The 27109-nt window shown below is 34.8% G+C and overlaps 1 protein-coding gene across 4 annotated transcripts; it reads right to left on the bottom strand.

Moving 5' to 3' along the window:
* Positions 1–454: 454 nt before the first annotated feature.
* Positions 455–25321, bottom strand: LOC128220081 (bifunctional 3'-phosphoadenosine 5'-phosphosulfate synthase-like). 4 transcript variants are annotated; one of them, XM_052928355.1, is made up of 12 exons: positions 25191–25321; positions 7898–8057; positions 6887–7077; positions 6085–6223; positions 5818–5936; positions 5294–5407; positions 4840–4951; positions 4299–4504; positions 3497–3628; positions 2923–3052; positions 2281–2549; positions 455–1894 (listed from the first exon to the last, which is right to left on the bottom strand). In XM_052928355.1, the coding sequence occupies exons 1-12, from the start codon at positions 25209–25211 to the stop codon at positions 1652–1654; spliced, it is 1836 nt and encodes a 611-aa protein (XP_052784315.1). In that variant the 5' UTR covers positions 25212–25321; the 3' UTR covers positions 455–1651. The 4 variants fall into 4 exon arrangements, with proteins under 4 accessions (XP_052784315.1, XP_052784300.1, XP_052784324.1 ...); XM_052928340.1 differs by lacking the exon at positions 25191–25321 and adding an exon at positions 12263–12409; XM_052928364.1 differs by lacking the exon at positions 25191–25321 and adding an exon at positions 11051–11225.
* Positions 25322–27109: the final 1788 nt, after the last annotated feature.

Below are 27109 nucleotides of genomic sequence, written 5' to 3' on the forward strand. Positions count from 1 at the left end.
TGCTGTACCCTGTCATCATTGGGACCAGCATGTGCACCCTTACACCTTCATGGAATTAAATGCTCAAGATAATCAAATACCGTACTATCAAAAGTTCTACTTTAAATATAAATCCATAAAACCATCACATATTTGGCAGTTGAAACCTTATACTACTTTATTTAAACACATTTCCTAAAACTTTCTGTCATATTTACGATGTTGGAAGTTCTTCACACCCTGATAGTGATACAATGTGCCCTTTTCTGCAGCTCCCTGACCTGTTTCAACCAGGCTAAAACCCTATCTACAATATACCTATACACTGAAACATGAAGTGTTGCAAGAAATTACTTTCAGAATATTTAAGTCGAAAGTAATTGAATTCTTTTACACAATATCAGGGTTTCCCCATTGTGTTCAGCTTACATCATTTTGTATCATAGTTAATGTTGATAAAATACAAAAGTTTAGTTTTCTTTCAATTTTATTCATTTCCCTCAAGGTCACTTGATACAATCTCCATGTAAAGTTATAGAATATAGACTTAAATAATAATAAATATATCTTTAAAAACATTTTGGGACAAAACTCAGTAAAGTTCAACATAGATAAATATATATTTAAGCTTACACATGTATAATACTTAAAAAGTCGCCCATTTTTGTGCAAGTGTTTGGTCCAACAAATTTAAAAGCAGACAAAATATTTTGGTATTACAGCATTGGCTTTTCTAGTATATTTCAGATGAAAAGTTTCAATTTCCAAATTAAAACACTCCCCTAATGCTGGTTATCCATGCAAAAGTAAAAGTTGCCCACATTCAAGGAAACCAGCTGGATAACGCAAAAAAACCTAAAGGTACACAACATACAGTTGATCCATGAAATTTACTTAGTTTTCTCCCTTGAGGCCGTGATAGAAGTATACCACTAATTTAAGGCCTGTAGGTATTCAACTGTGAGTGGGTACCTTCTAAATTTCTTTGAAAATAGAAAATATTTTGGCATTTCCCCTCCGAATACAATGTAGCACATCTGTTGCTGTTTGATTATGTGAAAGATTTGATTATGCAGTGAATTTTGCCAACTGTTCAGGCCACACCAAATCAAATTATTGTTCGAAAAATTGAAGATGGCAGATGAAATGAAAATATTACTTTCCCATATCATTAAAAAATATGTTTATTTAGAATGATAATCCTGTACAATAAAACTTGACTCTTCCTTTTAAGTTCTGGTTAAAGAAAGAACCCAACTAAGAACTTTAATTATAAATGTTTCGGTCCAAAAATTGTCAGAAATCTTAAAGCATAAACCTTAAAGCATGTTTTTGCCTTGTTTGATTCAACATGACTTTACGATAATGCGTATTTTGGCATTATGTGGTGAAAAGTGGTAAATTTGACATCAGTTTGTGTGACCTTATGTAGAAAATATGTTAACAACCATAATTCCTTAATGCTTACAACCATAACTCCTTAATGATTACAACCGCTGGACAAAAAAAGCTGACTAGAATGTTTGTTTAAAATTTAACAAAAGCATATCACCAGATAAAGAAATCTTTCACATAATGATGCAAATCATGGACATATATATTAAATGTTTACATGTATTGTTACTGTCTGTAGAATATTATGGACCCAATAAAATATAACAGGCCCTGCCTGTTACGTCTGCTTCAGTGACTGGTAGTAATCTTGTAGGACCTTCCATGCCTTAGGGGCCATGAACCCGTCTGGGGGATTCTGACCCTCTCTGGCGAGTTTCCTCATCCTTGTGCCGGAGATGAAATCAAAATCTTCCTTGCGTTCAGGGTTGTAGAAATCCATGGCCTTAAGTTTGGTGTTGTAGGCTGCCACTCTAAATGGGACAATCTCAAGCTGAGTAAGGCCAGGTGCCATGGTTAGAACCTGTAATGAAAACAGAAAATTGAAGCACATAAAAATTGTCATTTGTAAATAAGATACAGTGTAGGTCAATGTGCATGTTCACCATTCAGATCTAACAGACAAGTAGAGATCATCTATACATCAAATTGATATATATATAAGTTATTTCTTTGACAAGATATGTCATAAATCTAAACACAGGGTGTTCAGGCATAGGACTGATTGGATTGTTCAGTTAAAGTTAACAATGTTGTTAACATTCAAATCATTACTGTTCCACAGGTTTGATGGAAAAACTGCAGTTTTTTAGCAAGAATTGAGATAACTGTTTCAGCTATACTGATAATAATGAAATTATCGAGCACATCATTAAATATTTCATGTTTTTTGCAAGTGAAGAGTCATACCTTTGATCCATGGGTGTGTTCATACAGGTCTTTCCCTCCATCAGGGTGGGGCATGCCTGCAGGGTCTCGACCCACAATGTAGAAATTAGCCCCTGTAGCCATTCGGGCCTTGGCATGCCATTGCACCTCTGTAGGGCCGGCGTACATCATTGGGGAGGGGAATATGGCAAGGACTGTGCTGTTTGGATCCAAAATGCCCTCTTCTAAGATCGCCTTGTGCTGCTTCATCCTGTGTGGCAGGGGCACATCATCATCTTTGGTCCAACCCCCTATGGTTGTAATGGAATGAAATGTGTGAATTACATTTACAACAAAATCAATGTCTAATACTGTTTCCGTATTTTCAGGAAATATGCTATCTAAATTCCAAAAGAACAATTCATACTGTCGGAGTATGAAAAAAATATACAAAAGTCCCATATTTCTAGTTTAATTTACGCGAAAAGAATTTGATTAGTACTTATCTATATTTGACAAGAACACTTAAGAAAATCTAAAAGCACTGTTTGAATAGAAGACCGATGTATTAAACATCTTAAATATGAAAGAAGTATATGAATTCTATTAAAATAAAGCTCCTGTTTCTGCCCTGTGAATTCAATTGAACTTTATAACCATTCTATACTGTAACAAAGTTCGCACCTAATGGATGTAGCAGTAGTACAGGTTTCTTGAATCCCCGCTCCAGCAGCCTTCGTTTTGTATCTGCCATCAACAGAGCGTGACCATTGTGTATAGGGTTACGCAGCTGGAAGGCAAACACTGCGTCCGCCTGCAAATGAATACATACGATATAAGTTTTGTAATACGAAGACTAAATATCAAAGCTTTCATCTTTAAACTTCACTGTCCTAAATTTGGGGATTTAACATTCAGATCATTTTAACATTAGCAATTTGAGTGGTTTTTAAATAAGCAATTTGAACATAGTATAAGACTTGTTTTTAACTACCTGCACCTTTGCAAAGTGCAAAATGCATTGACAGATTGTTTTGAATGTTTCTATAATGCTTTATCAGACAATCTCGATGGGTATAATCTGATGATTTCCCCATTATGAACATTTGTTGACATGGGTACCTATCCCAAACAGCATGTAACCTCTGTCACAGCTTTTGCAGAATGAGCTGGTGCTTGTTATGATGGTCAAGTGAGATCAAAATGTTAGAGAAAAATGAAAACATAGTTAAATGTTTAAGCTAAATCTAAAACCTACCCCTAAAGCGCGGAACCTCTGTTTCAGTTCACGAGGAGTGAGGCGGTATTCATCGAGTCCATCGTCCCAGCGTATCCTCTCCAATACCTCGAGGTCACCGCCCAGCAGCCAGTCTCCACCCTCAAAGATCATCTGGAACATTCAAACAACAGTTGTTAACTGAACACAGTTAACTAGGAGAGCAGGTCTAAGAAAATCAACTGTCTACTGACAAAATATTTCACTATTCGTTGAACAATTCAAAATCAAAATGAACTGATTCTGCTTTTAGTAAATGGTCATAATGATGAAGTAATAATTCTAAAGTAAAATCCAGATATTTTAAAAACTTGAAAAGACTTGTTTCGTTTCAGCTAGCTTCATATTCAGAACAACAACTTGTGCAACCTGTATTCCCTACTAATTGAAAATTAATGTTTTAAAACATTGTTTCACCTATTGACTGCAATTCATTTCATTTCTATCTGATGTGTAATAGTTTTTTCTTCAACACCATTCACATATTGCCCCTATCTGACAATAATCAAATCAAGTCACTGGATTGTCTTTTTCACAATGTCAAGCCAAAATGTGAAAAAAAAAAAAAAAAAAAAAAAAATAGATTGACACTTAAATTGTTCAGAACCCAGCAATGAGTTCTTACATTTAAAACACACACAGAAATTGATGTATACATTAACTACAAGTTTTAATCAATATATTTGGTTTCAACACATATTAGTTTCAGCAAACTTTAATATGTAGTTGTACAGATGATTATAGTTAACTACATTAAACACAAGGGACACAAATCTCATAATACCTTCACATAAGGGTGTCCAGTGTTGCTCGTTCCAAACTGGCGGCTACATCTCTCCTCCTTCCTGTGTTCATAGAACTCTGGGTCACGCATAATAGCAATGGGCTTGTTCTCGTACCGTAGACAGATGGCCTTACAATCGTCCAGCTTGTCCTTGTCATTTGAGTGGACTGGTAGCACTATCGGGATAGACTGGTTTGTCACTCCACCTGAAAAATAATATTTTAATCATTAAATCAACCATTGTTTTTCTAAGCTGCCAACACTTCTCCCTTATTACAAGAAAACAACCACTTACATATTAAATTGCACACATAGCAATGTATGTTGAAAGGTCATTTATGTTAAACCATCCATAACAACACAAAAAACATCTATAATATAGCTCACATCAACATTAGATCAGTACAACAGTTATGAAGTAAATATAGCTAGCAAATTATTCATGACTACAAGGCTTCTGCAGTTTATTTGCGTATGGTTTTCAGTAGAGTTTAACGTTATGCACAGACTGATTATGACAATGACATAAGGTATGACCTACCATCAAGGAGACAGCCGAAGTGCTGGCACTGGAGAAACTCTCGTTCCCGCATGAAACCTGTCAGTGGGGACGCCCAGCCCTCGGACAACACCTGCGTCCACTGAAGGTCCAGCTAAAACACAAGAACACAACTAGTGTATTGAACACAACTATTGTACTTAAATCAGTGTACTGTGTGATTTTCAGATACAAGAAATTAATTAATTCATTTTGTCTATGAAAGTTGAAAAATTTAGCTACAATTTCAAGCTTATTGTCACTTTACAAGTCAGGTTTTTTTTAATAAAAGTATTTTTTGTTGTGTTTCCTGGCGCCATATTGACAAACCTTAGATTTAAAATCTCTGACATAGAAGATTAACACAACATATTACAAATTGATTACACACACATATAATTTGTTAAGTATACCTAAGGGAAGATGTTGAACACCATTAAGAACATGTGTTACATACCTTAGTGATTTCCAGACTGGGCAGTTGTGCAGCCTCCGCACGTACCGCCTCCACCCTGTTTTCTGGCACAAACAGTTCTCGTACAGTGTTCAGGGCAGTAGACGGCACCACCTCCTGTAGGGAAAACAAAAAAAAAAGTTGAGAATTATTTAAAGATACTAATGTTTCAATTAAGGTAAACCCTTTACATTTAACTTTTCACCTTTCCCAATGACATAAATGAACATTGATAACCTTGTCCCATGTTACTGCAGACCTATTTTAATTTTTAAGTTTACGAAATATCTTACCATGTCTATAATTCAACTAAAATGGAGTTAAACTGGTGCTACATTTTATTGTTTAATTTATACTCTCAGTCATTATTTACACTCTCAGAACCAATTGTTTGAGTTTTATATATTTTAAAAATGACGAATCTGAAAATATTATGACATTGAAGGACAATGGCAATTATCAACTCAAGGCAATAGAAGGCATCTTGTTATTGTCTTAATAATCTGTGGAGTGATAAAACATCATACCATTTCTACGAGGTGGCTGACAATTTCTTGCACACATTCATCAATGGAGATGTGTCCAGCCTTCACGGAAACCTCTGGGTTTTCAGGGGACTCGTACGCAGCATCAATACCAGTAAAGCCTGTCAACAAAAGATTGACTCAGTTATCATCATTGTATTAAGAGAGAGTTTATAAGAAAGAAATAAACATTTTATTTCAAATTTTAATCTGATGAACCTTATTGATTTTGCCCAAACAGTACTGCTGTAATTGAAACCCAACACGCACCTTTGATCTGGCCAGCACGGGCCTTCTTGTACAGCCCCTTAACGTCACGCTGTTCGCACACCTCGAGGGGCGTATTCACAAACACCTCCACAAACTTGAGCCCCGCGGCCTCGTGGAGCTCCCGGGCACGCTGACGATCCTAAGGACAGAAGGTTACAGGTGACAATTGATTTGCAAAGAATATAGTGAAAATGAAATGGTTTTAAGTTAAGTAAGTAAATATATTTTTTTATTATTAATTTTCGTGCTAGGCCTACAAAACATTAAAGCATGTTTAATTAAATATGGTAATTTGTCATATGATTGTAGACAAGATAGGCTTAATATTAATATCGATATATAATTTTATACAAATAGAGGACATGTTGAGATTTCTCGATTGCAGGAGATCAATTGTCAGTGAAAAGGGAAACTTTAAAATCGAAATGTGTGCCATCAATTTTGCAGCTCACTCAAAAGCAATCTTACAACATTCTCTGCAACAGCATGCATACTCTTTAAAACAAACATAAAGACAAGGTGTCTCACCAAGCCTTTCATACAAAATGCAACCACTTATATTTAAATGAAAACCAACTGAGAACAATAGAGCATGTATTTATCTGTCATGGCAACAGATGTGTTGAAAGGTGAAATGAACAAGAAATGAATGATCATCTTATAGCCCAGTGGTCTAAAATGATGTGGGGCCCCGTCAAAACAGTCCAACGTCATTCTTAACGCCCATTTTGTGCACTCCCATTTGTCTCATTTACAATCACACCATAAAGCATGGATGCAGACCAATGAAAAGTCTTTGTACCTTAGCATAAGGGCTGATGAAGGCAGTGATGCAGACAATTCCTCCATCTGAGAAGAGCTTGGCCACCTCAGAGATACGACGGATGTTCTCCTCCCGATCTTCCTGAGTGAAGCCGAGGTTCTTGTTCAGGCCTGTCCGGATGTTGTCCCCATCCAGACTGTACGCAGGGATACCCTGGCTCACCAGGTACTCTGCAATGGGGATATAGCATTTCAATCTCATTCTGGTAGAGTGATATACCAGGTATAAAATACTAAGTATGAAAAATATACCTGTATGTGAAAATTGGAGTCTCTGTTTTGAGACTAATGTATATTGAGGTTAAAGGTAAAAGCAATTCTACTAATTACTGATATTTTGAATTAATAGTGTACATAAATGTCAAAAGCATTTGTGAGCAGATGAACAACTTTACCTCTACATTAATATCAGTAGGTCATCATTCAATGCACTTCTTAACATAACCCAGATAACATCTACAAGTATCTATTCATGTAAAAATGAAAAGTGCAAATAGATTATTGTGGAAAAAGATAATATTTCTAAATATAAACTTTGAGACATTACTTTGTATTCCTTAAAAGCTTAAATTTATCAATTAAAATGTGACTTTTTTTGATAGAGATAGGAAAATAAACAAATTGGTTTCTATCCATCTTTATCATGATTTTTAATAATAAGTTATTATAAGTGCAACAATGCATTATTGCAGGAAATACCACACATGTTTTAGCATTGCAGGTGTTTCACTACTTAAATCAACTCTAATTATAGACAGTCTGATTCAGCAATAAGATAAGGCCACATGTCACAAAACACAACAACATTTAAGTTAAACAACAGACTTAGCAAGTAAGAATTTTTTGGCCATCTGATTTTATTTTTTAATATTTCTGTCTTATTGATTGACAGGATTTCAAACGGGTAAGTTTTCATATCTTACATTTTTAATTACAACTGGCCTAAGTGAAGATAAATAACTATTTCAGAAATTTAGTTAAACATCCTCACCTTCAAGGGCAAAAGAGATGGTAGTTTTTCCAGCGCCAGAGAGACCGGTCAGCCAGACGGTGCAACCCCTGAACCCAGCTCTGGCTCCCAGCACCTTCCCGCGAGTATCTCGGGACACGTTATGCTCCTGGTACACCACATTTGTGGCCCGCTGTACCGCCTGCAGATATATAACATTCTTGGGCTACATATGTGTACCATACTCAATGACTTTGTATTTATGGCTTTTTTAGCTTTGACAAGTTAAAATTATGACTTGTCCATTTTCTGAATGTAATCAAGGGTCAGGAGAAATATATCCCTGTCATTGATTGATGGCATTTATAATTAAGGGTCTCTTAAACACTTGAGCTTTTTAAGTTTATGAGTGACTTGTTTGCAATAAACTTCAGGATAATGTGTACATGGGAAATATTACAGCCTACTTCTGATTATGCAAATGTAAAAAATACATTGATCGCTATTTGGTCAAATCAATAAGATTTATTATTGCTATAGCACTATCATACAGTACTGTATTGTGTTTTAAAGTAGGTTATTAGAGGTACATAAGCACTCGCAAACCTTTAGAAATCATTTCCTAATACTAAAGGTCAAGAGTAAACTGTCACATTTTTAAAGTAAATTATTGCTAGCATGCAGGAAAGAACATATCTTGCAAACCATTGAAAGAATAAGCGGCTTCTAAAAATATTTATGTTACAGATAAAAATATAATTGAAGGTAGAACATACCATTCCAATATATTTAAAAATTTAGTTGAGAATAATAATGAATTTACAGAGTGAAAAGTATTCAAGACATATAACATGCCCCTTAATGAATATAAAATTAACTATATGGACTCATATGATCATCACATCTTAAAACTCAGATAACACGGAGTGAATATATTAGCATACTTATCATGTACATCTAAAATGTAGTTTAAATTCATCAATGGTGAAACTCTACCCAAAACATGCATATCTATATAAAAAAGCATAAGAAAAATTAAACATATAATGGATTCAAAAACCATTTCTGTATAACAGAAACATCTAGTTCAACTGCTACATTTCAGCTCGTGTATTGAGGTGCATTAGATTCAACTTTACAGCAAAATTTCCATTAATTTCTTTGTAATTTAATTCATGCCTCGCCTAACACATTAAACTCTAGGTGTGTTTACTACATGAAAGAAATAATAATGAAATAGATACATACTGATGAACTTGCCTTGCTACCAGTTGCCATTTTCTCCTTGTATATGAATTAAACTAAACCACTGTCTGTGTTAAATTATGGACTCCAGCGAGTACATAAAGATCTGTTTCACAATAATGATACAAGTTTGTTAAGCATCGATTACTACACCCTTAAATAGAACACAGCAGAACATGTTCTGACACAAGAATCCTTTTAGAGGTTATAATATTAAGTCCTCTATTTTTCTGTGATCAACAGAGAATTGATCTGATTTACTTTCAAAGACTTGCTTCTAATCCCTGGCAGGTAAAAACTTGCTGCTGGGCTTAGAACAATGTTTGGTCTATTGTTTAGTACCTATAATAAGCATACAATCAATGGACAATACCATAAATAATTAAAAAATAACAGTTTATCAAGGTGGTATGAAACTATGGGTCAATATTACTACCTATAAACTTTGATGAATTCCTTGATTCTGTTGAGAAATATAACTATTATGTACTCCAATGTCAGTTCTTATAGGAAACGTAGTATTTAATGTTCTATGAAATGAAATTGGAGAGAATTTATAAAATTTTTTTTACAAAGGCAGTGCCATCATAATACTGCAAGGAAAAGCGGTTTTCAAAAGTGCACTTAATAGCCACAATCATGCAGTTACTGTAGCAGTCTCTGGGAAAGTAATTTTCTAGTTTGTGGTTATATCTTGATAGACTGACAATTTTATCATACAAATCCACAAGGTTCTTGATTAAAAAAGGTAGGTAAAATAAGATATTTCAAATTCAAACCTAACAATCAAAGGCTAAAATTTCAATGCTTAAATGTACTTTAAATATGCTTTTACACATAATTATAGCGATGCTTCTGTTTTAAAATTGTATATGAAATAAAAAGATTAATCAAATTCTGATGGAGAAATTTGCAGACAAATTGAAAATTTCTATTTCAACTTTGGCAATTTTGCCTTTAATTTTCCATGATAAACTTTAAATGAAAGTCAAGAATATGAAAGTCAAGAACATGTACCTTCACAAGTTGAGAGTCTGCCATTCTGTTGAGTCTTGCTCATTCAAAGTAGTAAGCATAAACAATAATGAATCCTTTTATACTTGACTGAGAGTTTTTTTACTCTCTATATATATATGTGTGTGTGTATGAAATGATGACATCAAAATGGTAACACAAAAACTGCTGACCTGACCTAATGCCTGAAATAACAATAACTCAACCTTGTTTCAACTCCATGTTATCTTCCAACATAGTATATTTCATCAATAATCTGGGACCTGGGTGACAAATTTCGGGACATAGATGACGGCTGATAACAGTGGCTATTCCAGGGGAGGTTAATTTAAAAAATCTATGAAGTAACCCATAATTACAGTTCCAACTTATAACCTTTGTCATTGAAATCCAGTTACCATACTTTTTCTATGAGAGTTCAAAACAGTCCTTAAATATTTAGAACATGGACATATCTTTACATATTACTAATAGCTTTCCATGTATTTGTTTGAAAACCTCTGAAAAATTGCATTTACTTTTAGGAGTGGATATTAAATAAAGTGTCTGTCTCAATCATGACTTATCTTATTTTTTAGGTCCTACTTTATGAGGTGCGGAATACAGAACAAAAAGAAATACTAGGGTCTAGGAGTAGGATTTGTTATTTGTCCCAGCTAAGATGTACAGCTACAACATTTTAAATCATCTACATGGTGTATATCACATGATCTCTCAATGTTATTATTTTTAGTAACTTGAACACCTGTTTAAAACTTTCTGAGACTGAATTTGTATAGAATTTCTCAAAAAAAATTAAAATGACTCAGAGCATTCCAGTAAAATTAGAAACACATACGGTAATACAAGTTCATTTGACTACTACATAATATTAAATACATCTACCATTGATGTTTTTAACCAAATGAAAAATTAAGAATACTGTCTAAAACTTACCCTGTTGGACATTATAGTAATGAAACAATTTCTTCGAGAATTATTACAATTAAGACAACAAATCCGTTTATTTTTGTTCACACAACGATCAGTTTATACAGCTACTGTTCTCTAAGTGCCCCTCCCACTTTGTAAAGTGACTCGGTTGCTCTATACTGGTCTACATACGTATACAGCACAATGCGGTATTATAGGAAAATACTTGATGATGTGGCAACCCGCTCTTATATTTCTGCCGATATCTGTAGGCCTGTGGTTCAAACAGGTTATAAGCTATTGTACCAATTAGTTTTCTTTTAAGCTTTGAAATATGAAAGTATTTGAATTAATCATTAAATTCTTTTAGAAAATGTTTAATTTTGCTGTGACCTTAATATGGTTAAGATTTGTTATACCAGTAAAACCTTGACATGTTTGATTGATATCTTTGCCGACATGAGAAATTGCATGATATGATAGCTGAATAAAAATGCTGTAGCATGAACTGTATGCATTTTATTCAATTAAGGACAAATAAGTTCATCATTCAGTACAAAATTTAGAATATTCATTCTCACGATATTGAGGGTAAAAGATATTGCTATGTCATTAGCTTCATTAACTAGTATCAAATGTAAATTATATTTCTTAAAGGTTTCGACCTATGCTGGTTTCACAACTGCTAACACAATGAATGAAAATGTATAAAACTTAATTACTTTTTACTGTTTATTTATAAATTCTAAACCTATAGCACAATAAACCTCAACTTTCAGCATTTTTTTTTAAACATCTTTTTAACACCTGCATTCACGGTTACTGACCTTTTTACATTTTTATTCACGAGTACAATTATTTCTATCAAATATTAATTAATAATAATATGTTAGCTCAACTGAGAGCTAAAATGCAACAAGTAATTTAAGAAAGTCTCGTAAAAATAACTTCAAAAATAATTTCCATTTTTATGATGAATCGGAATAGTCATTTTCAAAACAGTTTTGATGTAAATTATCCGAAGTACTATTTTTTATTAATCATTTTAGATCTAACACAACATGAAAACTAACTACAGCGATTCTAAAATAAAACATTGATTTTGCTCATTTAAAATTTAATATTGACCATTTACATTCCGTTATTTCCCAAAGTTATAATAACCTAAAAGAACAATATACATAATTTATTGAACTTGTTTAACACAAAATATTAAATATTTTTTATAAACTTTACCTGATTCATAGCATATTGCAAGCTCCGAGCAGCCATTTTATTATTTTATACAATAATCACTAAACTAAATTAATAACAAACTTTATAAATTGTATTTTAATATTAACTTATTAATTTATGCTTCAGTTCGTCATTCATATGTAAATGGTTGAGAAGTGTCGATGTGACTGTTGTTTTATATCGGTAATGTGGTCGTGATGTGGCATGGCAATTACTTATGTTTGTATTACCTTATCCCAAGATCAAGGGCTATTGTAACAACATATTTTATAGATTTTTACAAGACAATTGACCGTTTTCGTAGATATGACCAATGTCAACAGCTAACTAATTATGAAAATAGCCAAAGGGAATTGAAAGGTATCAACAATTTAATTGAAATCGTTTATCAATATTTTTTTAATTGTTTATTTTATTTAAAGTGGCGTAAATTTACCATAATTCATATTGTGACATGTTATTTAATTTATGAGGGTGGCCCACACACATTTTTTAATTTACTACATGACATTACTAATTGACAGCTTTATTATTATCATACTCATGTCAACAAATTTCTTGGCTTTTTTTTTCTTTATTTTAAACATTTTGAATACATCATGATCAGTTTAGTTACAACAACCAGAACAACTTTCAAATCGAAAAGTTAAAATTTCTAAGAAATGTTAAAAACTAAAAAAAAATTGCACCCCCTCCACCCCCCCAAAAAAACAAAAAAAAATGAAACAATGATGTTTAATACATGTAAAATGGAGGTTTAATTAGAATTTAGTTATTGGTAATACTGCTTTACATAAAACAAATAAAAGAAAAGAAACTTGATTATTATTGTTTTTTTACACAGTTTTATTATATTTTGATATAACAACAGTGAAATGTTCATTTTCACCTTACATTAGCAAAATATTAAAATTGCATTGATACTGTATATTGAATAGATTTTGCAAAGGAATGTTGATTACTGTAACCAGGTTTGCCAATGATAAGATATTGTTATCACAAATACAAAATTAAAAAACTTGTGAAAAAAATCATTATGCCAAATCAAAATGAACTACAGTACAAAAACACAATAAGTCTGTAAAAAACAAATTATTACCAAGAAATATGATGCCATGATGCTAGTGAAAATAATAGGGCAACATGTGTGGCTCACTAACAAATGGATCATTATTTTTGATAGGATTATATCACAATCAGAAATATAATGCCCTCTTGTTGAACAGATGATATTGATGAATACCTTTCAACCTGATATTTAATACGCTGGCATATTTTTGCTTCTTGGTTGTTAGAATTTTCATCATGTTACAATATTTATACAGTGCAATGCGTACATTTATATATATATTTAGTTCTTTCATTAATTCTTCTAATGATGAACAAGAAAACTGCACCAAGTATTGTTACAACAATCAAGTGGCTTAACTCAGCAACTATTGTATCCAGATTTATGGGCCTTTCTACACATATGTATACCTAGTGTCAGTGTTAACATGTGTATGAAGTGTCAAGTGAATCTCTCAAAACTAATGGTTGTTGATTTATTGTCAAAGAACAATTTTGCCATAATTTCTTCAGACCATTCTCATTCTTTAGAGGTTTGATAATGATAATTCCGACCTCTGATTCAATCGCTGCAAAATTAAGTGCAAACTATAACAAGAGCCGTCGTTAGACAGCGCGCTTGACTATGCCGCTTTGATTTAGAATACAATGACGATGTAATAATACCAAGTTTGGTCTCTTTATGTCAGACCTAACTAAAATTGCTCGATACATAAGGTGACTTTGATGCTGCCCTCCCACCAGCCCGCCCAAACAATGACGAAAGTCATTCAAATAACTTGATTTCCCATTATGAAAATGTGGTTAAGAATATACAAATATGCCTTTCAAAGCAAATAAAAAAAAAAATCAAGGGCCATAATTTGTATTTAGGCTTAAAACGGAGTTATGTTTCTTGTTGCAAGAAGGTCGTAAATAATTTTGAATTTTATTAAGTGCATTTAATGAACGGTATAGAAGTTTTTTTTATTAAAATCCCAACTTGCTCTTAACTTTTACTTGCCTAAAACTTAACCTAAGTCAATCAGGGGTCATAACTTGTATTAAGGATAATATGGAGTTATGTAATGTGATGGTCCTGACCAACTGTGTGAAGTATTAAGTCAATTGAATGAAGGGTATAGAAGTTATTAAACAATATCCCAACCTGCCCTAAAACTATATATATAAACCTATTTTTAAAGGTCCATAGGTTCTAAGGTCAATCAGGGGCCATAATTTGTATAAAAGATAATATGGAGTTATCTTACCTCATTATGTGATGGATCTGAACATCTGTGGGAAGTATTCAGTCAATTGAATGAATGGTATTGGAGTTTAAAGTGAAAATCCCAACTTGCCCTAAAGCCCTAAAACTTTTACCTAAGTCAATCAGGGGCCATTACTTGTATTTAGGATAATATGGAGTTATGTAACCTCATTGTGTGCTGGTCCTGAACAACTGTGTGAAGTATTAAGTCAATTGAACAAAGGATACAGAAGTTATTAATAAATATTCCAACTTGCCCTAAAACTTTAACCTAAGTTCCATAGTCAATCATGGGCCATAATCTGTGTAAAGAATAATATTGAGTTATCTAACCTCATCATGTGATGGCCCTGAACAACTGCGTGAAGTATTAAGTCAATTGAATGTAGCGTATTGGACTTATAAGTGAAAATCCCAATTTGCCCTAAAACTTAAACCAGTCGCCGACGCTGGGGCGAGTAGTATAGGCCACCTATTCTTTGAATAGTCGAGCTAAAAATATCATTTTCTTGATATCATCATCAACCAATCAAAACGCACATTACATTAAGCACTGATCATCAAAATGCTGTTTTGCTGCAAATTTATTTTTCATTAATCATGATATATATATATTTTAATATCTAAAATATCCTATCAAGTTCAATTTCATGGAAGACATGTTTAAAATGAAAAGCAAATTATGGGTCCTGGGATATTAATCAAGCATATCATCATTTAAACATGGACATATAAACCATATTTATAGGTTGTGATATAATAACTTATGAAAATTCCCAAAATTGGTCCAAAGTAAATCGTAAGTATATTCATTTCAATTTTCTCTTGCATGTCATAAACGGTTGACTAATATTACATAATTTGCCCTGCAGAGAATGACACATACGGGGGTCCATAAACCAATATTGCGCATTCCAATACACCAGTTCAATTAAGATAAACATAACTTATTAAACAGAAAAGTGCATTTGAAAATATTTATAACAAACTTTCAGTTTCCCTGGTTCTCAATTATCAGATAACTTGAAGTTCATGTATGTTTAATGTTGAAAGACAGATGTATACCATATTTCTTATTTCTTCTACCTATGTTTCAAAGGATTTCAAATCAACCTCTAAGAAAGGACCAACATGTTAACATAAAAAAAAGTATCAAATGAAATAAGATGAATTTCGCCTTGATTTTCATCAAATATTTAAATTGTAACATACATAACAAATCACATTAAAACAAACACTAAATGCGCAATGAAAACACGTAAAATGAAAACTAAAAATTCAATTTTGTTTTATTAGTTTTTGCACTAACAAAAACATACAATAACTTCTGCACTTCCAACAAAGATACGTGAAAAACAAATGCAGCTACTGGTAAAACTCTTCCTAAACTAGTTTAAATGAACTTCTTCCAAACAAGAGGCCCAAAAGGGCCTATGCTCTACTGGCCGAGTTTGTGTGTCAACATCACTGTTTTCGAAAAGAACCAATCTCTTATGGATATCTGAATACTATACAAGTTTCATCGAGATACACTCAAAACTGAAGACTGTAGCATGTTCGCAAGCATTTTTTACACAATAGCATTTCTTTATACCATCAAGGCCAATAATCTAATCATTTCAAGGCCCATAATCTAGGCATGCATGGGCGGATCTGGCTGGTTTTCGAAAGGAACCAAGCTCTAATGGATATCTAGATACTGTACACGTTTCATCGAGACTATCAAAACTGAAGGCTGTATAATGTTAACAAGGAATTGTTTTCAGGCGCAATGATTTTTTATACTATCAAGGAGCATAATCTAGGCATGCATGGGCGGATCTGAATACTATACAAGTTTCATCGAGATACACTCAAAACTGAAGACTGTAGCATGTTCGCAAGCATTTTTTACACAATAGCATTTCTTTATACCATCAAGGCCAATAATCTAATCATTTCAAGGCCCATAATCTAGGCATGCATGGGCGGATCTGGCTGGTTTTCGAAAGGAACCAAGCTCTAATGGATATCTAGATACTGTACACGTTTCATCGAGACAATCAAAACTGAAGGCTGTATAATGTTAACAAGGAATTGTTTTCAGGCGCAATGATTTTTTAAACTATCAAGGAGCATAATCTAGGCATGCATGGGCGGATCTGGCTGGTTTTCAAAAGGAACCAAGCTCTAATGGATATGTACATTGTAGATACTGTACAAGTTTCATCGAGATACAATCAAAACTGAAGGCTGTATCGTGTTAATTGTTTACAGACGCACGTGTACACATTACCATCGCATAAGCTCTTCTGGCCTTTGGCCAGTACAGCTAAAAACAGGCTTTCAAGTGACCAATAACAAAAATGTAGGGATAAAAGTAGGAGGATATTTTTGAAAAAGTAGGGGGAAATAGGGATATTAAGATCAAATAGTAGGGTTAGTTGGGCTTTTTACTTACCTTTTTGGCTGCAAATAAATGACTAACAAGAGGAGTTTGTCAAACATTATGCCCCCCCTTAGCGCCATTTTGTCAGGATTATATGGACAATTGAATGAAATGTGCATGGACCGAAATGAGAGCTGATTTGTCAATGACATTGGATGCAGTTGAGGCAGTTTTAAGATTATGACCATTCAAAGTGTGAGGAATGAGTGTGTTATGACCATGACCTTTGACTTTATGACCTCAAAATCCATAGGAGTCATCAGCTGGTCACCAAAAACCTAAATGTCAAGTTTGAGGGCCATGGGTGCAGGCATTGTCGAGTTATCACTCGGAAAACCTTTTACCATTCAAGGTCACTGTGACCTTGACCTTTGACCCGATGAGCCCTAAAATCAATTGGGGTCATCTACTGGTCAGGCCCAACCTCTAAGTCATGTATGAGGGACATGGGAGCTGGCATTGTGGAGTTATCACTCGGACAAGCTTTTACCATTCAAGGTCACTAAGACCTTGACCTTTGGCCCGATGAGCCCCAAAATCAATAGGGGTCATCTACTGATCAGGTCCAACTTCCGTAATCAAGTATAATGACCAAAGATGTAGGCATTGTTGAGTTATCACTCGGACAAGCTTTAAAATTCTTAAACCATTAAAGGTCACTGTGACCTTGACCCGAAGAGCCCTTAAATCAATAGGGATCATCTACTGGTCAGGCCCAACCTTCATGTCAAGTTTAATGACCATACGTCTAGGAATTGTTGAGTTATAACTCGGACAAGCTTTGGTCTACCGACGGACCGACCGACCTACCGACCAACATGTGCAAAGCAATATACCCCTCTTCTTTGAAGGGGGGGGGGCATAATAAAAACATATTCATCAATTGTGATGTTCATGTAGTTATCTTTGCTTAGAAACCAGTGCTTCAGAGGGGTTTCGGCCAAAGGATGAGGAGATAAACCTGAAATGGGTGTCTCTGACTATCATAGAACCCCTGTTGCTTCACTGTAGACCTACTGCATCAAACTAATCCTACAAAAATAGTAGAAATGGCCTCTTATTAAAATCAAAATTTAGATTATTTCAATAAATGCATTAAGTTTAAACTTTTCTATTTTTTCTCGAACTATTCGCACAAAAAAGGAGGGATAGAAGGGCAATTTCAAGAACAAGTAGGGAAAAGTAGGAGCCTAACAAAAAAGTAGGGAAAAGTAGGAAAAGAAGGGGCCACTTGAAAGCGTGAAAAAAGTGCTTTAATATTTATATATATATATATATATACTCAATATCCATGCAACCTAATTATCAAGTGTGGGGGATGAGATTGTTAACCCTTGCAATCGGCCAAGAGCCATTCTGCAAGCATGGTACAATTTACAATTTCTTTTAGTACCTGCGACTCCTGTTTAAATACCTGCATGTCATGGTAAGCTGCACTGTGGCAGTAGACAGCATGCATGTTTTGAAAATAGCACAGCAGAAGATGAACACGGTGATCTGCGTACTTCGCGTTGGACATCGTGGAATATATCCCCACGATGATGCAATCTTTCCAGCCAAAGGCAAAAACTGCATGGCTGGTAGAGAAATATGCTGCCAAATGTTGCTTATTGGTTATAAGAATTGTTTACCATGTAATAGTAATTGTAATAACATTTATACACTGTTATCCGTACATTTATACATACTATTTTATAAGTTACTTTGTGTTAAACAAGAGAACCACAAGAGGAGGACAACATTAAAGTCTTGCCTGTTTTTTCAGATGCTCAAGTGGCATAGCTCAACAATTATTCAATCCAGATTTATGGGCCTTTCTATCAATATGTATAGTGCCACTGATAACATGTGCACTGAAGTGTCATGTGAATCGTTGTTGGTATTAATTTACACTACTAATTTATTGGCAACTTATAGGTTTTGCATAACTTTTTCAAGATTATTAAGGGGTATAAATCAACAGTTATTAAGGCCATCTTTATGGACTTGTCAACACATATGGTGTTATGCATACAAAGTTTCAGGTCAATATCCAGAACATCTTTTGAATTATGGGCTCTTTTTTGACGCTGACGTCTTGCTGACATCAAAGCTTTGCCAACAACTCTTCAGTTTTCTTTGAAAAAGACAATTACAAAGCCAAATCAAAAAGCATAAACATGCAGTATACTAGCAGTTTCCTGGAAATGCAAAAGCCCAAGGCCAGAGGCTGATTAAATTTAAGATTTAATTTGAAGAAAGTTCTTTCAAGCCTGGCAGCTTTGTTTGTGTTTGGCAATACACGATACCCATGCAGATTCCCCATTTTTCTAACTACACCTGGAAATGTCATTCACTTGTAAAAAGCAGTGGTGTGTTATAGATTCAGGAAAATGGAATGATAAGGATCTTCAAAAAGCAAGAAAAACACTTTCTGTAAATATATGTTCCACAGACCAGAATGACATGTGCATCAAAAAACAGTTTCTATTGTCCGGCTGTCAACAATGCAACAAGGTAGACAATCAAAGAACAAGCAAACCATTATATCTGGAGTTGTCTCCCTTAATAGTTATTAAAATGATAACAAAGTTAATGCGTGTTTTGAGTGTGCAATTAATTAAAACGCTTGTCAAGATTTAATGGAAATTGACTTACAGACAATTTTTAATTCCTCAAATATCACTCAAGAACTGATACAGCATACAGTAACAAGAACAAAGAAAAGAACTCTGCCTTAGCACTCGAGAGCCTCACTCTGGACATTTTTAAAACAAGCCAGGGCAAACATAACACAAACATCGTGAATATCCCTGTGATTCTAAATACTAAACAAGAGCTGTCACAGTATGTGACGAATGCCCCCGAATGTGACATTGACCTACGAACAAGGTCAGTACATGAAAAGTTGATCTTGCCTTTACGTGTCAAATACATATGGCATTTTATGGTTATTTTAAATTGCCTCTGAAAAAAATACCACCCATACTTGACAACCTACACTGTTATGTCCTTATATTCAGAATTCCCTTGTGAATAAACACTTAGTGTATCTTTCACCTTAGAGGTAGGGACATGGGTCTTGCACACGACACGTCATCTTCGTATGTGGAACACATGTGGCAAGTGATTTTAAAATCTGTCGATACAAGGGAAAGTTACAGCTCGGACACGATAACCTATACTCTATGTCCTTATATGCAGCACTCCATTGTGAATAAACACTAAGTGTGACCTTGACCTGTGAGGTAGGGACACGGGTCTTGCACGTGACACGTCGTCTTGGTATGTGGAACACATGTGGCAAGTTATTTTAAAATCTGTCCATACAAGGGAAAGTTACAGCCCGGACACGACAACCTATACTCTATGTCCTTATATGCAGCACTCCATTGTGAATAAACACTAAGTGTGACCTTGACCTTTGAGGTAGGGACACGGGTCTTGCACGCGACACGTCGTCTTGGTATGTGGAACACATGTGGCAAGTTATTTTAAAATCTGTCCATACAAGGGAAAGTTACAGCCCGGACATGACAACCTATACTCTATGTCCTTATATGCAGCACTCCACTGTGAATAAACACTAAGTGTGACCTTGACCTTTGAGGTAGGGACACGGGTTTTGCACGCGACACGTCGTCTTGGTATGTGGAACACATGTGGCAAGTTATTTTAAAATCTGTCCATACAAGGGAAAGTTTCAGCCCGGACACGACAACCTATACTCTATGTCCTTATATGCAGCACTCCATTGTGAATAAACACTAAGTGTGACCTTGACTTTAGAGGTAGGGACACGGGTCTTGCACGCGACACGTCGTCTTGGTATGTGGAACGCATGTGGCAAGTGATTTTAAAATCTGTCCATACAAGAGAAAGTTACAGCACGGACACGGCAACCTATACTCTATGTCCTTATATGCAGCACTCCATTGTGAATAAACACTAAGTGTGACCTTGACCTTTGAGGTAGGGACACGGGTCTTGCACGTGACACGTCGTCTTGGTATGTGGAACACATGTGGCAATTATTTTAAAATCTGTCCATACAAGGGAAAGTTACAGCCTGGACACGACAACCTATACTCTATGTCCTTATATGCGAATAAACACTAAGTGTGACCTTGACCTTTGAGGTAGGGACACAGGTCTTGTACGTGACAAGTCGTCTTGGTATGTGGTACACATGTGGCAAGTTATTTTAAAATCTGTCCATACAAGAGAAAGTTACAGCCCGGACACGACAACCTATACTCTATATCCTTATATGCAGCACTCCATTGTGAATAAACACTAAGTGTGACCTTGACCTTTGAGGTCGGGACACGAGTCTTGCAAGCCACATGTCGTCTTGGTATGTGGAACACATGTTGCAAGTTATTTTAAAATCTGTCCATACAAGGGAAAGTTACAGAGCCGGACGGACGGACGGTGCGATTTTAATATGCCCACCTTCGGGGGCATAAAAAGAAATACCAAAGACTGAAATAATTAAATAAATTGCGACACACACAAACAAGATTGGAGAGTGTTAAAAAAGCACTGGCCAAAATCTTTTAACATAGAGACTTAATGTAACACGACGTGCCTGTTAAAAGACTTTTGACACAGACGTAACGCTCTTTTATGCAATATTATCACAGAATCACATTGAGTTCAACAAAATTTGGAACCTGTGACACTACGCCTCATCATGGTGAAGGTTTTTGTCCGTTAAAGTGTGGACTTGACCTTTACCTGGGACTTGCATGCAACACCCAACTTGTCATAAAAATTAAGGTCGAAATTCTTGGAAATCCTGTTATGCCTGGTTAAGAGGCGTCTCGGACAAGGTTCTCATTTCAATCATTGATCCCTTAGTGTTACTTGACCTTTCAGTTACAGACCTCGTCTTGTGCGCAACATGCCATCTCATTATGATAAACCTTCACCAAAAGTTTTTTGAAAATCTTAAAGAGGCATGGACAAGGTTCAGTCTTGACAAAGGACAAACTGATTTACGCAGAACCACCTTTGAGACAAAAATGTCTCACTCCCTAAAACTTTTACCTGCCCTAAAACTTTAACCTAAGTCAATCAGGTGCCAATTCTTGTATTAAGGATAATATGGAGTTATGTAACCTCATTGTGTGATGGTCCTGAACAATTGTGTGAAGGGTATAGAAGTTATTAATAAACATCCCAATCTGCCCTAAAACTTTAACCTAAATTCCATAGTCAATCAGGGGCAATAATTTGTATAAAGGATAATATGGAGTTATCTAACCTCATTATGTGATGGCCCTGAACAACTGCGTGAAGTATTAAGTCAATTGAATGAAGGGTATTGGACTTACAAGTGAAAATCCCAACTTGCACTTAAACTGTATGCCGACGCTGTGGCGAGTAGTATAGCCCTCCTTATTCTTCGACTAGTTGAGCTAAAAATGTTCTCTGTGGAAATATTTTCTTCCAAGATTTGTTGTATAACTTAAAATAGCTCTGCTTATACAGAAATATATTCAATATCACACCAAGTTTTTGTTATTTTAACCATCAAATACTATCGCATGACACAAGCATTATTATTTTTTATATCTTCAGTCCACCTTCACTGTGACCTGGCACATGCAATAACTGCATATGGTACTTCTGTCCTGTGTAGGTTTTCTCATAAAGGTCCTACAGGTAGTTTGAACAAAGCAAACTGAGGAAATTATAAGAGCAGGATCAAAATTGAATAACATCAATGACATTTAAGCACACCAATGAAAACCATTAGTTAAGGAATGGTTAAATCTTTGCAATAACTTATATAAGAATCAATACGCAAATCAGACATTCTGTTGAAACAACATGAACAGCTACCATTGCGATAGAAAGAGTCACATGACTAAGATCACATCATCTCAAAATGATACAAAGAGAGTAATATGATCAAGTCTAATGCTTTGTGCGAGAATTGACCATTTTGGGCCATTATTTTGTTGGAATTCAACCATGCATGGAATATAATTGCCAGGTATTTTTAAATTATATATTTTTCTCATGCTGATGTGCCACCATGCATCTTTTATAAATAGACTTTAATATCCTTCATATCAGTACTTCGTAGGTGGCACAGTCATGCATGGCCCTGTGTTGGATGGGTATTTAAACATTCTCAAAGAAATTCTTGGTCACGTCGGTGATTCTCTTGCTGTGGGCAACATGGAATGAATACTAGTCTTGAAAAGAAGAATCTCAAAAACAACTTCAAATTTGAAGCATTGGGTATTTTCGTGGGCTTCAAGTTTATAATAGACATTTGATTAAAAGCCTCAAAGGTTTGAGACCAGTGTTCCTGTTGGTTTTTACATTGTTCTGGCAAGGTGGGTCATTTTTCTAGCTACATGCATAGAAGTTTACTTAAATTCAATCAGTACAAGAGATGTTTGTCAAACTTGTTGTTGATTGATTAAACTCGAAACAACTTTCATTTTATTGGAAAGGTAAACAACTTGTTTTAATGCATTAAATGCTTGTTTAGTGCAAAATAACATCTCACTTACATGGTAAAATATGAATATAACTCTTTATGATCAATTTCAACCATAAAATACTTCACTTAAAACAATTTCAATATTTTTAAAACACCCCCGTTTTGTGCACATTCCTGTTTAGACGTTAGGGATTGGAAGAATCCTGTATAACACTATTATTTTAGACTAGAGGTTAAAGGTTTAATTACAGGTTTAAACCATACATGTGATAACGTCCCGGACGTCCGGGATTGTCCCGGAAATCGTATCTCTGTCACGGAGTCACGGAGGGTGCATGTTTGTCCCAGAAAGTCATAAAAAAAAAAACGAAAAAAAAAAAATATCTCGGAATCGGAATCGATTATCTTAATTTTACCAATGTAAGTCAGCTATTTTGCCTGTCCGGGACACTGGTCGTAAAACACAGGACATGTTGACACTAATCCGTTAATTGGTACGTGTGTCGTCGAGGTCATCGTCAATCACCCGATAATTGATCTATCGGCCTATTGTTGTGTTTAACGAGTGGGGGAGGGTTCTTGTATACAAATTCATTGTTTTCATATGGATTTGTTTGGTCTTATGAATGATAGCTTTTAATTGATGAATTGATATTTTTCACACATTTTACCAACAAACGAGCATGAAGGTAAGTTCAAAGAAAGTGACAAAATGAGTAAAAAAAAACAAAATTAAAACACGGAAAACATCCCATATTCCTTTCAAATTTCAAAGTCGATACGTCGTTATACTTTTAACAACTTATGCGTCCATAAGGAATTTTAGTGTTTTGACCTTTCTTCCGAACTATCGTGTGTATTTTTACGCCGAAATAAAACTGACGATATGGGGTTTACAGGTGGTTATATAGAGTGCTTTAATCACGTGACCATGGTAAGTCACGTGATCGCTTTATACAGCCGAATGTTGACACGTCTCTATCAAAATTATATGCATCTCCAAACGGAAAAAAGCTCATCGACTGGAAAATCTTCTTTATCGTCTGAAAAATATTGTGTGTCATAAATTGCAAACGTTTTAAATGTGATGAAAAAATAAATATTTTGTAACGCATGTTCTCAAAAGCGCGGGAAAACAGGTGCCCGTATAGTTGTTTATTTTCTGTTTTGATGAAACCGAAAGTAGACTGCATATCCTCCTGGTTAGCACTTCATTTAAAGCCTGGGAAAATATCTGGTGGTTTTATTTTTTCAAGAAAATGCAGAAAAAAAAAACAACCATGTCAAGTAAAAAATACGTCTTGGCAGTCAAAATAGGTACATTTTCCCGACGTTAAAAATGACTAAAATAGCCCCAGATATGCTATAGAATGCACCACAGACGTTCCCCATTTAAAAAAAAATCCGGGGGGGCATGCCCCCGGACCCCCCTAGTGTGCGTTGACATTATGATGGGTGTCCCGGAATCGACCCAAGAAATTATCACATGTATGTTTAAACTTAATGAAAATGTTAAGAATAGGACAACACCCTTGGGTGTAACTTTAAATGGCACACCAATGACACCAGTACATCTCAAATAACAATTAACTTTTTTCAATTAATTAGAAGAAGCAGAGATAATCAAAGTATAGACAGGTTATCCGAAATAGTATTTATCCGAAACTGTGAACGTTAGTGTTAACTTTATTTACTTAGTTATATAAACATATTAAATATGGCGTTTTCACTATTTTCTTACATGAGACACTGACGAACACATCTGCACTGATTAACGGACAAGTTGATGCACTTAAACTGTGCAAAACCCAGGTTTTGCAGGAACAATTAATTTTTAATTACTACAAAATCCTATGTTGTGATAAAAGCACCATGCCAACCGAGGCTACATATTACTATTTCAAAATAAGATTGTTTGTAAGCTATAGTATATATAATTAATTCATTAGCATTTTAACAATATTAACCATTAAGATTGACATTTATAGAGTGAATGCCCTTCTCTCTCCCTTATCTTTAAATATATATATTTATTATATCTATATATATATACCTGGATTGCCGCTTATTAAAGTAGTAGGAACAAAACCTTAAATTATGGGTGCACAGGCTTTAAAACTTTGTTAAATAGGTTAGTGGTATTTGTTGTATTGGATAGAAATTTCGGAAGTCGCAAATTTTCAATCACGAAGCTCTAGTGCATTAATCCTTAGTTTTGTAATTTAATGTTCCCTTGTTTAGTTTAGGAGAGCTGGTAGTGGTGGTCTGTGTGAATGGGGAAGTAGGGGCTATGGCCTTATCACCCTAACTTGTTACTACTGCTAATCGATGTGGGATTTTACAGCCAAGGCTCATTCACTTCTTGAACTTCAAGGCGAAGAAATGACAGGGTTGAGCTGCAAAATTGTAAAATTGTCTTAAATCAAACAAAAATATAGGAAATATGGAAAAAGAGAATATCAAACCTTGGCAGTGCCCAGTTTGGAGTGTTCTGGATGAGACTGATTAACTTTGCAGCATTAAATCACTCTTCTTTCTAATATCTGTATACAACACAACGTCACAACGTTAAGGTTTTAATTTTACATTGATGTGATGGATATCAAACGTAAACAAGAATGGTCACAGACAGCTAGATCCCCCGCCTCATGGGGACGTTTTTTGTAACGAAAGCCAATCAATGGTAAGGGTAGTTTCTCAGGAACATAAGAAATGCGTAAAATTAAGAAAGGGCAATAACTCTTTCAAAAAAGGTCAAATTGCAAAAGCCTGACAATATGCACTGTGTCACTATATAGTCATAAACGTAAGATGAGATGCGAAGAAACCAATTTTAAATGTAAAATAAAGAAAGGGCAATAACTCTTTCAAAAATGGGCGAATTGCGAAAGCCCGACAATATGCGCTGCGTCACTATATAGTCATCAGTCTGTGAAAGTTTGGTAGGAATCGCATGAAAAACTTAAGAGGATTTGCAAAGAAACCAATTTTAAATGTAAAATAAGCAAAGGGCAATAACTCTTTCACAAATGGTCAAATCGCAAAAGCCAGACAATATGCGCTGCTTCACTTTATGATCATCAATCTGTGAAAGTTTGGTAGAAATTGCATGAAAAACGTAAGAGGAGTTGCGAAGAAACCCATTTTAAATGTAAAATAAGCAAAGGGCAATAACTCTTTCAAAAATGGTTGATTCGGGAAAGCCCGACAATATACGCTGCTTCACTTTATGATCATCAATCTGTAAAAGTTTGGTAGAAATCACATGAAAGACGTAAGAGGAGTTGCGAAGAAACCAATTTTAAATGTAAAATAAGTAGGGATGCAAACGAATATTCGAATATTCGAATATTCGATCGAACGTTTGGTATTCGAATGTCAAAATAGGTATTCGAATATTCGATGTTTTTGTTGAATTAATAAATTAATAAACTTTTTGCCTACAACTGTCATCTTCGTCTGTCTTGTTTTTACAACGATGGACCCCTAATGCCATAGGTGTGAACTTGATGACACTATACACGCGTCATATCGGATATATCGCCGGGAACTATAAACAGTCCCCGTAATTTTGCATTTACTGGCTGTTAGACAAGTGACATAAAACACATTCCAATTATTTTGGGTACATTTAAATGACCATGCCAATTAAGAGTTTAA

The sequence above is a fragment of the Mya arenaria genome, chromosome 2 (genome assembly GCF_026914265.1).
Source record: "Mya arenaria isolate MELC-2E11 chromosome 2, ASM2691426v1".
NCBI classification, from domain to species: domain Eukaryota; kingdom Metazoa; phylum Mollusca; class Bivalvia; order Myida; family Myidae; genus Mya; species Mya arenaria.